Below are 15439 nucleotides of genomic sequence, written 5' to 3'. Positions count from 1 at the left end.
GAGTCAGTTCCCTGTTGTCTTTGGTAGTAGGTGTCTGGGAATTCCTCGGGTGACTGATGCAATGGTGAACTGGGTACAACAGCCCTTGTAGTGCCAACACAAGTTGACACCAGCGTGCAGAGCCTGGCCTGGCCTGGCAGGACTCAATAGCTGAGCCTGCACGCCAACCGTGCGGTCCTCAGCGTTACGGCTTTCCTTTTCAGCGGGGTGTGTGGCCACTTGGAGCGTGCTGCCCTTCGCCTGCCCAAGCACGCTGGTATTGCAGGGGCGGGGGGGACGTGGGGTGTGTATGGGAGGGGTATTGCTGGGTCGGGGTGGGAGATGTGGGATGCGGGGCTGGGAGAGGGGTTGCTGTTGGGAAGGGAAAAAGGTGAGGATACAGAGCTGAGCAAAGACAGGCAAAGGAGGGTTTGTTAGGCAAGTTGCAGCACTGTGTGAACACGACTGTACTGCTTCAGAGGCAGGGCAGTTCCCAAACGGTACTGAAGCTTTAGCAGGACACAGAGGTGTGACTGATTATTTTGTCTGACCAGAGCTGGCTCTGTACAATTTACAAACCTGTGCGCTGTACTCCTAGCCGAGGAGGTGCTGGAGCTGGCTCCCTGTGGCACCGCTTGAGTTAGAGAGGGCACATCGCTTCAGCGGTGCACCTGGTCTGGCGAGTGTGTCAAATCCAGCCTGGGGCTTCAGCCTCCTCTCTGCCCTCCCTGCTCTAAACACACACAGAGCAACGCTTTTGCTGACTAGCCCAGGGCATGTGCTGTTGGCAGCCAGCACGCCCAGCAGCTTGTGTGATGAATGCCCATCCTTGACTGTTGGCTAAAACGAGGGTATATGTAAATGTTTCTCAACTGACATGCGTAGGCAGATGCATTTTAAATCATTTAAACCTATTGTCCAGGCTGTAACTCCACCACGTGAACCCACAAATGAAAACAAATGGGTTGAGTGTGTTAACAATTTCACCTTGTTACTAAAATGAACTTGCTGAGCCCTGTTTCCAGAAGGCCAGCTGGATGGTTACTCTCTGCTCTAAGTTCTTCACATTATCACAGTTTTGCAGTTTTGCTCAAATTTATTAAGAGGGAGTTGTTTTTCTGTTCTCGTACCTGTTTGCGTGGTATGTGCTTTATTGTGGTGGAGGTAATTCAGAGACAAAGTCTATCCATTATTCTAGATAAATGCATGTGTACGTGTGTAAAGAGAGAGAGATATATATATGATATATATAAGCAATAAGCAAAATATCGTATGTATCACACTTTAAAAATGTGGCTGCAAGAGAGATAAATGACATTGATTAAAAACACACATGGTATCTCTTGTGTCTAGAAATAAACACCGCAGTGTTTAACCCACTGGAATGCAGTATAATTTATGTATGTATATACTGTAATGTTAAAGAAAGTACTGCTGGGGTGCAGGTTGAAGATGAGAAACTTCAGAACTTCCTCAGGTCTTTTCCATAGCTCAGGTACCTTCATCTAAAAAAAAAAAAAATGTTTACAAGACAGTCTTTCACATAAAATACAGAAAAGATTTTTTTCTTAAATATTTGGGTCTGTGCTATAATTTGAGGGAAGGACCAGTGTAAACTGTGAAAAGCTCAGCCTGTAAATAAGTGACCTACATTGCTTTCCTAAGAGTCTAGGAGGATGACAGAGCGATGTCTTCTCTCATTAACTCTGTGGTTACCTGTGTGCAGAAGTCGAGTATTTGGAACTGGAACACGCGCCTCTGTGTTGTCCAGCAGCTGCGTGGAGCCAGGGTGTCTGTCTGGTGGACGTCCTTGTGTCTGACTTGATGCCCGGTGGCTCTGAGCAGCCTCAGAGAGGACCAGAGCAGCTGGCTGAAGCTAAACAAACTTGTGTTCTGTGTCTGCTAGTGGGTTTTAAGTGTCTGAAAGCTGTCCCTAGATGTTTCCAGTTGTTTTGCTGTGTTTGTTCCTCAAAAAATGCTTGATTAGATCAAGCACATTGAATTTTAATCCTCTCTACTACCTTTTGCAGTAGGTCTCAAATCTTGATATGTCAGGAGAAGGCCTTTTCTTCTACTCTTGCTGCAATTAATGCTTTTCTTTGCCCTTTCTGTTGTTTCTGTCCGCCTCGGTTTCATCTTTTGTCCTCTGCTACCTTTATTTCAGACTTTCCCAACACTGGTTTATAGTAACAAATACAAGAAGGCGTTTCTTCAGTGCAGTGCTCTTCATGGATGCCCTGATGTGTTAAAATTGATCCTACCTAGTGTGTGCGTATGTGGTCAGATGGTTATTTAGTTCCCGCTCTTGGCAGGAAAGAGTGGGCTCTGTACTCCAGGGTGTAAATAACGTGCTTTTTGAATTCAAATTTCATTGTATTAATGATATAGCTACCAGCTATATCATTATTTCTGATATAGCTACCAACAAATGTTTGTATTTAGTGTTACTTTTTTTGCTATGCTGCAGAAGTCAAGCTAAGTACGGTTTCCTATATCCTTCTTACATTAACAAATTTGCATGGCCTCTTCTCTTGGCCTTCCTCCAAACATGTACAGTTTAGGAAATTGTTTAAACCTAAAAGTATCCCAAAATAGAGCTACTTTCTTGTTACTTGTCAACATGAAGTAGCAGAAGCAAATTCATGTGCTAGCAACACTAGCGTTGCAATTTCTTGACTTTTGAATACTTTGCTGTGCAAACATTATTGCTATGGACATTGCACAAAACATGCTTGAGATAAATCATGTATGTTACAGTATACAAGGCTTAATGGATTACTTTTCCATTGCTCATTTTAAAATTAAAAACACCAGCTTCCTGTTTTTCTTGTCCTGAAGTCCTGTCTATCTGAGCTCTTATAATTTCTAAAATAGCCTGTCAAAAAAGAAATTCAGTAAAGTGACTGAAAAGTGACTTCTACTTAACCTTTGATTTTATAAACAATTGGCTGAGTCCTAAATAGATGAAAACAGTCTATTTTTAGGCCCTAATTTAGAGAATTGATATTTCCACATTTGCTTTGTCATAGCTGGTAGTAGTCGCTAAATTGTGAAAGCTTGTAGCTATTACAAATGCTTGGAGGATTGCTGAGTGTTCTGCCGTAATGCATTAAGAAGTTCTGTGCACGGTACATTTCAATTTATAATAAGGGAGTCTAGCTGATAGCACAGACACTGAAATATTTCAAGTCTAGACTACTGTCTTAAAAACCAAGGGCTATTGGCTTTTTGGTGGAATAAGTTGGAAAATAACTGATAAGGACAGTTGAAGTACAGCAGACTTCAAAAAGTCATAAATTCTCTAAATGATGGTGAGTAGGGAGGTTTCAGCCGCTGCTTGCCTGCCCTGTGGTGATGAAAGGGGAACTGGTGTTTGAAACAGCTGATCAGTCTCGCAAGGTTTGAGTGGTTTCTGAAGGAGGTCGCACGTAGACCGGCAAGATGAGTTTTTGCAACACTGGGTTTAGCAAGAAGAAACAAAATGGAGAAATAGAAAAGCGAAGTTCCCTATCTTCAGAAAATGCTAACATTAGTACTTTGCCAATGACAGAGATAATGGCTGAAAAGTTTAATACAACAGGTGTTCTGTTCTATAACTCTTCGTACCTTTGTATAATAACAATAGCTTGCTGGAGATTTTAGAGTGGAACTACCTGTTGGAGTAAGTGGAGGAAATTATGATGTAGCTGAGACTTTTATGATCCCTTTAATATCCCAATGCGCCTTACAAATCACTGTGTTTCTAAAGTCGTTCTCTTACTGCTGCTTGTGAGGTAGAACGTTTTGGTTGCGTTTACTGCCATCATGTGTTGTTAGCCATGGAAAAAAGGAGGAATGTTCAAACTGGACCTATGGACTTGAAGAGTTATGTAATTACTTTCAGTTTCTCTCTCTAACATAATGCCAACTTTCTCTTTCAGAGCCATGGTGTCATGGAAAGGGATATACTTTGTACTTGCACTATTCTTGGGAAGTTTTTTTGGAAGTATATTCATGCTTGGTCCTTTTCTACCTTTGATGTTTATCTCGCCGGCCTGGTATCGCTGGATCACCGATTGTGTTGTGGCCACTTGGCTCACGCTCCCAGTGGTAAGTTGCAGTTTGAGCCAAGTTCTGGGCAAATGTTCATAATCCCACGACTTAGTTCGCTCACTAACACTTTTAATTATATTTTTTTAAGTTTTTTATGCTTTTGTCAAAACACACCTTAACATACTTACTATCTGTGGAGACTTAGGTTTTAGCTCAGTGTTGCAGATTGTGTCCCTGTCAACAGTCCCCCTCTTCTTCCACAGTTTATACGTAAGTTGATGCCATGTCTTAATTGTGCTCTTGAAAAGGCCTTTTCATGACATCTCCATCCAGTGTCAGTTAGATGCTGATCAGAGGAGAGTAGGTGAAGCACTAGTAAGCAGGAGAATTTTTTAAATTACAAACTTCCTAAATGAGTCGTCTTATAAACTCTTCCTTTCTACTGTGCTCCAACTATCTAATTAGGAAAATTATTCACTGTCTGGTACATTGTTGCTCACCTTCACTGTTCTCTTAATCCTCCTAGAATTTAGTCCTTGTAGCTGAATTAGAGACAAATGATTTCAGGTGAAGAAGAACAACTTCCCTTACACTGCATCAACTTTATAGCTATAGGAGTCTGGAAAATAATAAAAAAGCTCTTCCCTGAATTGTTCCTGAGGAAAGGCGGTATGAATGGGATCTGTGTCTTCATCTGTTCTCTAAAAACCAAGGGACTTTGTTCCTCTAGGCCTTTAACGATTTGTTTAACTTTTTCTGAAGTAAAATGCTATATGGGTGTGCAGAAATACGTATCTTGTGGCATAAAGGAAGATTTATCTTTATTACATATCATGTATGTATATCTGCTTTCTCTGTTTCATTCTTGTGTGTTTTAAAGGGGTGTGAGCTGTTTCATGTTCTAAAACTTTTGTCCTTTTCATCATTACTAAATGCAATGAAATTAGGAGGGAAGAAATAATTGCCAGTAAAGGGAATAGAGAGATTGTTATTTCTTGCCATGATGAAATTTATCTGAGTACTGATAGCATCACAAAATTGACCCTTTCTGCCTGCTTGCCTCCCAATTTTTCTAAAATTGCCAACTCCCCAAAATTAAATACTGGTCTTCTATTTGATTAGCTGCCTGGGCTTTATAATTCTGGATTATTGCAACTAGTTTGTGATAACTTTTGCAGTCTAGAAGTTTGATTTCAGCCCACACTGAACCTAAACCAAAATAATTTGAATATTTTTATGAAAAGGATTCTGTCTTGTAAGAATCTTGGGGATTTAGATTCAGGAAAGGGTTCTGAAAAAGATTTTGCACCCAACCTTTTTGAGGCTCAGACCTTGTCTGTGTTAATTTTCTGTCCTGACACTACTCCATTCTTGGTCAGGAGAAGCAGGCACTTGGGTTTGTGTCTCTAAACAATAAACTAATGTTGGACCAGTTGGACTCCGACAGGGAAGCTCTGACCCTGACCTCTGTAGATAGAAGAAACTTCCACCTTCCTCACTCCTCTGCCACGTATTATTTCCTTTCTAGCAGAGTCAGCAGGATGGGACAGTGAGTGGGTCTTAACTGTTTCAGTTTAGCTGGCTTATACTAGCATTAGGGTATGTAGAACAGGACATCTGTTTATTATTATGTTTAACTAGATGTTAAATATGTAATAAGATTCATATTAAACTATCAAAAAAAGGCTGCTTCTCTCTTTTCTGAAAAAATAACTGTTTACCATTTTGAGCTATATGACCTGTTCTGCTTTTGCAGTGGTCCATAGTTACTCTTGATAGCAAACACCTTTGCCAGAGTTATAGTGAGCTATTAATAGTATTAATATTTGGCACATATAATGCTTTTTATTCTGAGATCTCAAGCCATTTGAGATTATGAGAATGTCATTCCAGTTTTACAGATGACTTAAACTGAGAAATTTGTGTTCTTTGAGGTTCTGTGGCACAGAGGTGGCAGAAATATGAACGGAACAGAAAGTTGTTTTACTTCCTAGAGCTCTGTTTGAATCCCCAGACTTTGCTCTTTTTCTATATTTTTCTGGAGGAAGAATGGGGAAGAGAAGGCAAGGAGGTAATTTGAAGTGCTTCCATTTTTTTGTGTTAAGGCCAATTGTTAAGTTTATTCCTCTAGATGTCCAGTCGTGTTTTGTGGTTTCTTTTTCTGTGCTAACTGGGTTGCGCAGTGTCCTGCCAGTGGCCCTAACCTCAGGGCCTTAAGTCATACCTCTAGGTAATATCTGTTGTCTGCCTCTGTTTCTCGGGATTTTGTACCTTTCCACGGTGTTTCCACTAGGTAGTAAAAGGTTGCAAGGTACTAGCATTCAGTCATCCGTATTTTTGAATTATTTGCCTCGTCCTGGTCTTTTGCTGTAACCAACCAGCACTCCTCCTTACACTTTCTTGCATGATTTGGGAATGGTCATGGGTCAGAAACCATTTTCAATAGGCAATTTGTATGTGGCCACCTTGTTTCAGAGGTTGAGAGACTTTAGTGGTGTGAACATGGCCAGAGCATGCTGTTGGGCTCTGATGTTATGTACAACTAGTCGTTATATGTTTATGGTCCAACTGTCGAGGTTATGAAACCAGGCCCTCTTAAACTTACTGTGTAGCTCTTGCCTGCTTTTTTTCTTTTGATAAACCACCAACCTATGGTTTATAACTTGACCCTTCAGAGCCACACAGCGGGTAAAGCAAGAAACGTGTTTTATATGTGAACTTCTAGCATCACTGGCTGTTTAGGCAAAATGGAGAAAGCTCTTTGCCCGGCCTCTTGTTTGTGTCCTTCCAAGTCTGAGGCTTATTCGGTGCTTTGGGACGGCACTTTGTAGGTGACTGTGTACCAGCGTTTGGTGGTTGATGCTTTTTGCAAATTGTGGGTGGAGGCCCAGGCTTCAAGGTAGCACCGTAGAGCTGTACAGACCTAGGTCTACATCACTGTACTATGTTCAAGCTTGTTTGGGATTCCTCTCTCTCAGCTGCTCTTTCTGCCATTAGGTTCTAGCCATTTTTGCAGGCAGAAGTCAAGCACAAACATGTTGACCGTTTGGGCCCAAGCAGAAAGCAAGGCAGCTTCTGAGGCCTTCCCAGCCCTGACAATACTGAGCAATAGATTCTTCGTGCAGCCGATCTCTCCTTAGATTTTACTTACCAAGTTATAATCCATACTGATTCCCTTGCTTCTATTCCTACATAATAGTATTCTGGGAAGAACAGGAAAAACCGAGTTTAACGTTGGACATTGATTGTAAAAGAGTGCTTTTTAAAAAGTGCTATTTAACTGTTGTTTCCTCTTCCATTAAACAGCTGACTGTTACTGTGGAAAAGCTGGCTGCTTTATTAGAAGACAGTCAGAAGTTTGTTTACCAGTGATAATGTGGGTGAATAAGTGAAATTATATAATTCAAATTAATTTTCATTGGTAATGGGCTGATGATTTTCTTCTGGAAGTAAAGCCATAATATTGAGATATTCTTTCTAGGCCTTGCTGGAGATGGTGTTTGGTGCCAAGGTGGTTGTCACTGGTGACGGATTTGTTCCTGGAGAAAGGAGTGTCATTATCATGAACCATCGCACACGAATGGACTGGATGTTCCTGTGGAACTGCCTGCTGCGATACAGCTACCTCAGACTTGAAAAAATCTGTCTCAAATCCAGTCTCAAAAGCATTCCAGGATTTGGTAGGTCACTAAACCCTTTAATTTTAAAGGAAAATGTGTTTAAATTTTGCGCAGCACTGTACATATCCTGTTAAATGACCTACGTTTAAATTCTATTTCAGTATTTTTAAAAAAACTTATGTAAAATATGTGGCATATTGAGTGATTAAGCCATAAATCTCCCAGAGGACGCCTGGACTACATGCTTAAGCATTTCTTTTTAAAGATACTACATGTGCTGCTGTTGCTTATAGGTAAAAATATTTCTGCTTTACGTACTGAAATAATTTTTCAAAATTATGAAAAAAGATTTTAAGTCTTTGCAAAGTCTCTTTCAACACTTTGTTTTTGGTGCTATTTCACCCCCACATTGCAAATGCTCTCATCAGGCTTCTTTCTTCATTATCCAATTTATACTATTGAGAAGATTAAAAAAGAAAAAGAAAGAAAGAAAGAAAAAGCCCTGTAGGCAATTGCAAAGTTGATGGTTCATTTTAATAACTGTAGTTTTAAATTGAACTCGGTTACGCAAAATATGCTGTACAGGATATGAAATAAATCAGTATTTATAGTGAGGTAGGCTGGAAACGGATCTGAGTTGCACATACTCAGAGAAATCGTTTCAGATGGGCCAAAAATTGTTGCACAAATGGTTTCTGAATAAATAGGCAGACTTATCTGAAATAAAAGCATCTCTGCATTTTATTTATCTCTTAGATTTATTTGCTGTTTTATACAAAACCAACTTGGGCAGGATATGCGTCAACTTTATGATGTCGAAAGAGTAACCTTATTTATGGTTCCCCTTTGTCAGGCCATTTATCTGAACAGATAATTTTGGCAGGATTCCATATGGAGGATCTCTCATACTGTTGCACTGTTATTGCATTCACTTGCTGGGCCTTTAGTACTCTTAAAAGCGAGCTGCAACTAGGTAACGTACTTTTTTCCCTAACAGTCGAACATTAAGGTCAATTTTACTTGACAAAAGACATCTCTCTTAACGTTACAGGAAATGAGAAAATACATATTTACATAAATGTTTTATCTTCATGATACAGCAGAAATGTTTTGAAGTCTTGGAATCAGCTGCAAATGCGATTTTTTAAAGCAATGATCGAAGTTTCATAGGTTTATCTCTTCAAAAGCAGCATATATTTTTTTTGGTAACAAAACATTTGTATGCATGCTTGTTAGTGCCCGTAGTAAAATTGGAAGGTCAGCTCCAGGAGCTTGGATGCTATGTTATGCTTGGCAAAATCTCGTTCCTGAAAGGGTGTCAGGAGTTGTTTAGAGGTTTGTTTGTTTGTTTATTTATTTATTTATTTTCAGTTCTCAGTTCTGTGCATAAACAGAGCACATCTACTAGATTTGATGAGTAGGCTCAGGCAGATGGAGCTGTGGCAGGTCAATGTTAGCAGACCACGATGCCGTCTTTGTTCATAGTCTGACATAGTAGCTTAAGCCACTAATGAAATTCTGGGCTCATACTCCACTTCGTGGGCTGTGATGGTAGAGGTGGCACAGGCAGACATTTACTCCTGTTGTTTGTGTTACAGGATGACCATTTCTGGCAGTAGATTGGGTGCCTGGATCTGTAGTGTTATAAACCACTATTTATATGCCACAACCTTAAGCAACCCTCCACAATATATGGGCTTTGAGTACTTTGGTTGCAATGCTGTGAATTTTAGCTTATTTTTTTAGTAGACTGTTAATGTGTTATTAGTCACAGGAGAGGAATCCAGCTAAACTACGTCCTTCAGTCAAGCCATAATTTGATAGTCTAAAATCATAAATGTTCAGCTTCTATTCTACCATAGTGTATCTAAAAAGAGCCCTTAGAAATACATGTCTCCATGTTCAGTCAGCCTGTGTTTCGGGTGGCAGATTCTTGCAAAAATAAAGTATTCTGTATAGCCACGTAATGAGGGGACAGTTGGAAAGTGAGACGCTTGGGTGAAATTAAGATTGACAGAAGATGATTTCATCATGAATCTGTATGAAGTTTGGTGGGGCGGTGATATAGCAGAAAACGGTGTCCAAAGTGGACAACGCTGAATCTCATCAGTAAGAGTAGATTTTCTCCTACTTATCTCTAGTGGCCCTGCTGTGTTATGTGATAGACTTAATAGGTGTTTGTCAGATTTTGGTTTTGTGTTTGTTAAATTGTGTCTGATGCTTTCACATAAAAGTTTTGTTTATTTTATGAGCTTGTAAAGGCAAGAAGATAACTTGGAAATCAAATGGACAGTTTCAGTGCACTGCAGCTATAGTCGATAAGTTAGATGTTGATCATTTAAGGTATAATATTTGTGGAAATTAAAACAGCTACTTTCATAATGTCTTTCAGTTTCATCTTTTCATATATTTATATGAATTAGTTGTACATAGTCAAAAGTACAGGATTATGGACGTATTGATATATTGGCTAAATGTAACTTCTAATAAATCTTTACCTAATGGTCATTTTGCTTTGAGTTTGAGAAATATTTGAATGAATATACTGTATTGCTTTCAGTGCAACCTTTTCTGATCTTTCAAAGGATTTTTTTTAGAAGCATTTCATTTAAAATTATATGTAAGATAAGGTTTATAATGCAGCCCTTTAATTTCCATGTTGCTGAAAACCTTGCGAGTATTAAGCATTGCACCTTTGTTGTTGTAAGTACTATCCCAGTTGGGGTGTAAAAATAGGTCTATGAGAGATTATACTGATCCAAGTGATATATATGGTAGGTGAAGGGCAACGCTTGGAATGCAAATAGATCCAGAGTCCTTGTCGCCCCCTTTGTAGGTTAAAAGTGTAAAGGTATCAGATTTAATGAGTGTGTATTACAAGTAGGCAGTTACTTTCTAGTTAATTATAATTAAAATCAGAGGAGTCAGTATTTCAAGGAGAAGCATTGAGTCACTTATCTAGTTCTTAAGTTATTAATTCTTTGCATTCCAGTGTATGAAAAAACTTTAAATTGATTAAAGGTGAGCCTTAAAAAAAAAAAGAAGCGCAAAGAAAAACAGATGGTCCTTTCTTCCTGGAACCGTAGCTTTGGCTTGATAAATGGTGTGCAGTAAAGTTTTCAGAAAGAGGTATTACATTTCAGTAATCGCAATTTCAGAAACATTCTTGCAGCGTTTCAGTACAACTTGCCAAAGTTGGTGTCTCGAGGGAGCACTACTCTGCTCTTAGCTGTTGCTGCAGTTTCTCATCTGACATCATCAGAAACTACTGACACATTCTGCAGTGTCAGTTTTCAAGGAGAATTTCTAATGGCATTGACAGTTTCCTGCGTAGTCTGACAAGATAGGACTTCTCTACAGTACTGGTAATAGATATGTACAATTTATATTCTCGCCTATTCTTAATTAATAAGGAATAGCATTGGAAGTGATACAGATTATGATGCAGTTGTCTTCAGCATGTGCTATGGAATACATACTGTTCGAGTAGGTACCAAGGAACATACACAGTAGTGTCAGGTGACCAGATAATGACTAGAAGTTAGTTGCATCCTTTTAATTTTTTTCTTAATAGTTTCATTTGTAAAAGTCTTGTGATATGAAGCAGTAAGACTTCACTGGAAATAGAGATTTATTTTAATGATGGACAATTCGCATGTGTTGGGTGGCTTGCAGTAATATTTGGATTTTAGTGGTTAAAAGTGCCTCGACATCTACATGAAAAATAAATTAATATTTGGGTTTAATTTGAGCACTCTCAGATAAATTGATGGAAAAATGAGAGAGGGTAACCAAAAGGGTTAGTGTCAGTGCCTGGCTGCTACGGGAGATGGTATTAACCCTAGTTTTGCTTAATGCAGATGGAAAATATAAATAACACCGTAATTCAGTGTATAAACGTAAAGTATGCAGGTGCTGCAGGCACCATTGATGGACATACCTTGAAGACATCATTTCTGAAAAGGCTCACTGAGACTGCTAAAGCAGGGAATTGTAGCTGGAGCAGATTGGGGCAGGAACAGGTAAGGAAAGGACAAGGTGATGAAGGAAAAAGAGGAGAATAAGCAAAGCTGGCAAACCTGGAGTAGTTAGGAGCAGAGGTAACTGCGTAATTCTGTCCAGATCTTCACCTCTGTATTCAAGCTACTATATAGCTAACATTGCTCTTGAAGAGACAGCAAGATGTAGGTGCTTTTTAGTTGTTGTTTTTCACCCATCTGGTCACTCGTGTTGTAGCTCTCAAAGGCTCAAGTTAGGTTTGGCCCTTGTTGTGTTAAATGCCAGGGGGAAAAAAAAAAAATTAAAAAAAAAAAAGGACTTGTGCTCTATTTCAGCACTGGGCTTAGCCCCACCAATCTTTTGCTGCACGTCAGTTGATCCATTATAGCTGTCCATGTCCATGAGCTTCGCCTGAAGCAAGTTCAAAGTAATTTGAGTCATCTTAGTTTTCAGTGAAGCAAGGCAAAACAACTCAAATTATCCTGCCTTTGCCACGGGCTAAGAGCATGCGCATGGACAGCTATGATGGATCAGAAGTAAAATATTAGTGTCGCTAAGCCTAGAAAATTTTAACACTTAACTCAATTGGAGTGTAGTTAAAGCAGCACGCTGCGGGGAATCTGTACGCATTTATATTGGCATGGAAGTGTTTGTGCTGCCACAGCTACTTCCATAGGTAGGGATCTAAAGACTTCAGCATAAAACATCTTTGTTCAGGTTATAGCTGGATTTGCATTCAAATTCTTATCAATAGAGCTTATTGGTTTAAAAAATTAAAAGTGTAACCTACTGAACTTTCTAGTATAGCTCATGTCTCAAGTATCTTTGTTACGTTAAAATAGACTGAAATGAGAGTTTTGAGGAGCTGTGACATTTTGTCTTCTAGCATTTCAGTTATGACCTACCAGACTTAATTACCTTAGAGTTGTTATCCTACGTGATTTTTAAAGTGGAAGTTGAAAAGTATGCTCTCTAATGGAAAGCACGATTGTTATTATACCAGTTGTTCACGGTGAAGACAGATAACGCAAGACTCTCTTGATGAAGTTTTAAGTGTGAGGAAAGGATTATACTTCAAAGCAAAAATGCAGCTTAATTTGCCTGTAACTCTGCATGTGTTTTTTGTGGGGAAGAAAAGACTTAGGCGCCTGTTTCCCAGCTTGGCTCTTCCAGGAAAGGCATAATAGGAATATTTTCAGGAGTGTACCACAGAAATTCTCCCAACTCTGTCAAGGAAAAAAAAATAATACTACTAGCCTGTCTTCCATTAAGACTTTCCTTGTCCTTTCTATATAATAAGGACTCCAGTTTCTCTCCACCCCCTTTGCCTCTCCAAAATGCACACCAGAGTCAGATCAGATGCTAACCTTTCTCGTTCTCCCCATTTTATAAACAACAAGTGATGAAGAGAGTGGTTATTTTGTCTAAGCTCACAGAACAAATAACAGCAGAATTAGGATGGCGTGTTTTCCCGACTTACATTCCTTTGCCATTATCAGTGGGTTATGCAGCATCTGTACAGATCAGCTCATCAGGCTGAGTTACTTCCGTGGTCCTCCCATAAGGAGATGGAGCATCTGGAGAGGGTGCAGGCCTACAGAAGAGGTACTGAATTGTAAAATCTCTCAACGTTTCTGACTTGCAGTAGAGATGACGTATCCATGGGAGAGACTCGCACTGTTTGGTAGGGCCTGTTAGTTCTTCCCCACAATCTTAACAGCCAGAGGTTGTTTCCTTTTCTGTCTTTGGAGATTCTGGAATGACGTGGGGCTTTTCTCCAGATACGTATTGGGCAAGACTCATCTTTTTTAATACTTAGGTTTTCATGCTCTGTTTCACTGTATTGATGTATTTTTAAAATGCATTAGAAAAAGCAACTTTCTGGCCATCCTAGAGGTTTAAGCCTTTGCTTTGGTTTGGTTCTGAGTAATGTTATGTTATTCTGATTTTACACAGTACATCAAACCAAATTTGAAGTGTTATTTTAAGATGGATATTGTAACTGAATAGGTTTAATGTTCCTTAATGGTGTTTATAGCATTTTAGCGCAAAGATTTTGTGTAAGTAGCATTAATACAATGGTAGAGTTAGTCATCTGATTGTCCATATTCTATAAAAATGGCATAATTTAGGAAATAGAACGAATATTTGAGTATGAAGTGTCCAAATAGCATCTTTCTGATCCATGATTAAGGGACTGAATATTGAAAGAATACTTTCCAAGGGCATGGTATATCTCTGTCTGGGTGCTTTATTTTTTCCTACGTACTTTCACACTTTTTTTGTGTGTGTATTGGCTGAGAGATACCAATTCTTCAATGGTCTATCTTTTCTAGAAGGTTTCACAGTTAAATTTTCACAGCTAAGACATAGGCCACTGTATCTGGCTAGCTTTTTGACAACATTGTTATTGCCCTGACAAGTAAATCTTGTACTGTAAACATTGTTTGAAGAAGCTTCTATTTGTATTATAAATAAACAGTAAGCTAAAGCAGAGGTTTCTACTGACACATACTGTATTCTCCCACAAGAGAATGAAGCAGGGCAAAGGAAATACAGAAAGTGTTAATATTTGAATGTGACTTAAAGATAAAATTTAGAATATTTTGGTACTGAAACAAACGCATGAGAACTATGGGGAAATCAAAGGTAAAACTGATCAGAGCAAAACCAGAACATTTTTCTTTTTTTCAGTTACCTTAAAATTCTGTGTTTATAACATTGCTGTTTGTTCACTTAAGTTGTTTTTGTTAGAAGAAAGGTTTAGGCTTCACATACATTGGAAGAGATGATATTCTATCCAAGTAAAAAGTAGACTATGTGGTATATACATGTATGAAAGACATAGTCTGAACATAAACTGAATGTGACCATAAAAAGAATTTAAAAACAGATGTAGATTAAAGTAATGTTTAGAGTCTGATAGGGCAAGGCAATAGCGAAAGCATACTGGTGTTTAAATAGATACCTTACAAATAGATTGAATCAAATGAATAAATAGACTGAATCAGATGTTTCACTCTAAAATCAGGAGTGCTACTGTGAATCTATATTTGTGAATTTTATCTCTTAGCTAGTTTTGTAATTTCCTCAAAGAAGTTTTGTAATTTGCTCAAAGAATTCACCAAATCATATGGTAGTTGTTCAATTCATTATACTGCTATTAACTACATTATTGAAAATGAGCATGGTTAAAAAAAAACTTGCCAGGAGCAGAGATTGTGCATTACAAGATTATTTCAAGAAGCATTTCTTTATTTATTTTCCTAGCTTAGGCACTCAAACCATTACATTAAATTTAAAAAATCACTTAATTTTTAATTTGGTTTGGGTTATTAGACATAGAACTACCTAGAAAAAACAGTAAAATGGCTGATTCTAATTGAATTTGCAGAAATCTGTTTAGCAGTCTATACTGATGAAAACTTAACTGTATATACATAGCAACTTTAAGCCATGGGTTCCTGTGTGATTTTTCTGTGTGCTAACATCTTTTTAATATCTACCCATCTTTAAAATAAGGAACATTCAGAATTGCATGGTTGTTGCCTTGTGGATATTTTATGCAGCAAAACAGTTGGAATAACAAACTGTTAATGGACCCAATTACTTGTATACAGTGGGATCATGCACTTCCAGTGATTTCCCTTACTAAGCCTAGAAGTCTGGTTCACTGTTGCCTCAAAAGCCCTGACAGGACCAGACCACTGCTCAATACAGGCGCACTGAATAATGCTTTTATTTTTAACCAAGATAATGCTATGAAAAACCGGAGAATAATGCAGTGGAAGAAAAGAGGGAGGATGAGT

At 38.6% G+C, this 15439-nt stretch overlaps 1 protein-coding gene across 3 annotated transcripts in view; it reads left to right on the top strand.

The window, feature by feature from the left end:
- Nucleotides 1–15439, top strand: part of LCLAT1 (lysocardiolipin acyltransferase 1) — a 123294-nt gene that overhangs the window by 37448 nt on the left and 70407 nt on the right. For 2 of the 3 annotated variants that reach the window (XM_009285571.2, XM_009285570.2), the window contains exons 2-3: nt 3900–4068; nt 7493–7691. The exons of the other annotated variant lie outside the window; for it this stretch is intronic. In XM_009285571.2, the coding sequence (XP_009283846.1) occupies nt 3904–4068; nt 7493–7691 (364 nt within the window). In that variant the 5' untranslated portion in view covers nt 3900–3903. The remainder of the gene's footprint in view (nt 1–3899; nt 4069–7492; nt 7692–15439) is intronic. 3 annotated transcript variants of the gene reach the window in all.

This window comes from Aptenodytes forsteri, unplaced genomic scaffold (assembly GCF_000699145.1).
Source record: "Aptenodytes forsteri isolate BGI_AS27 unplaced genomic scaffold, ASM69914v1 Scaffold280, whole genome shotgun sequence".
In the NCBI taxonomy this organism is placed as follows: domain Eukaryota; kingdom Metazoa; phylum Chordata; class Aves; order Sphenisciformes; family Spheniscidae; genus Aptenodytes; species Aptenodytes forsteri.
The sequence above is the reverse complement of the archived record's forward strand: the minus strand, read 5'-3'. Positions and strand labels throughout refer to the sequence as shown.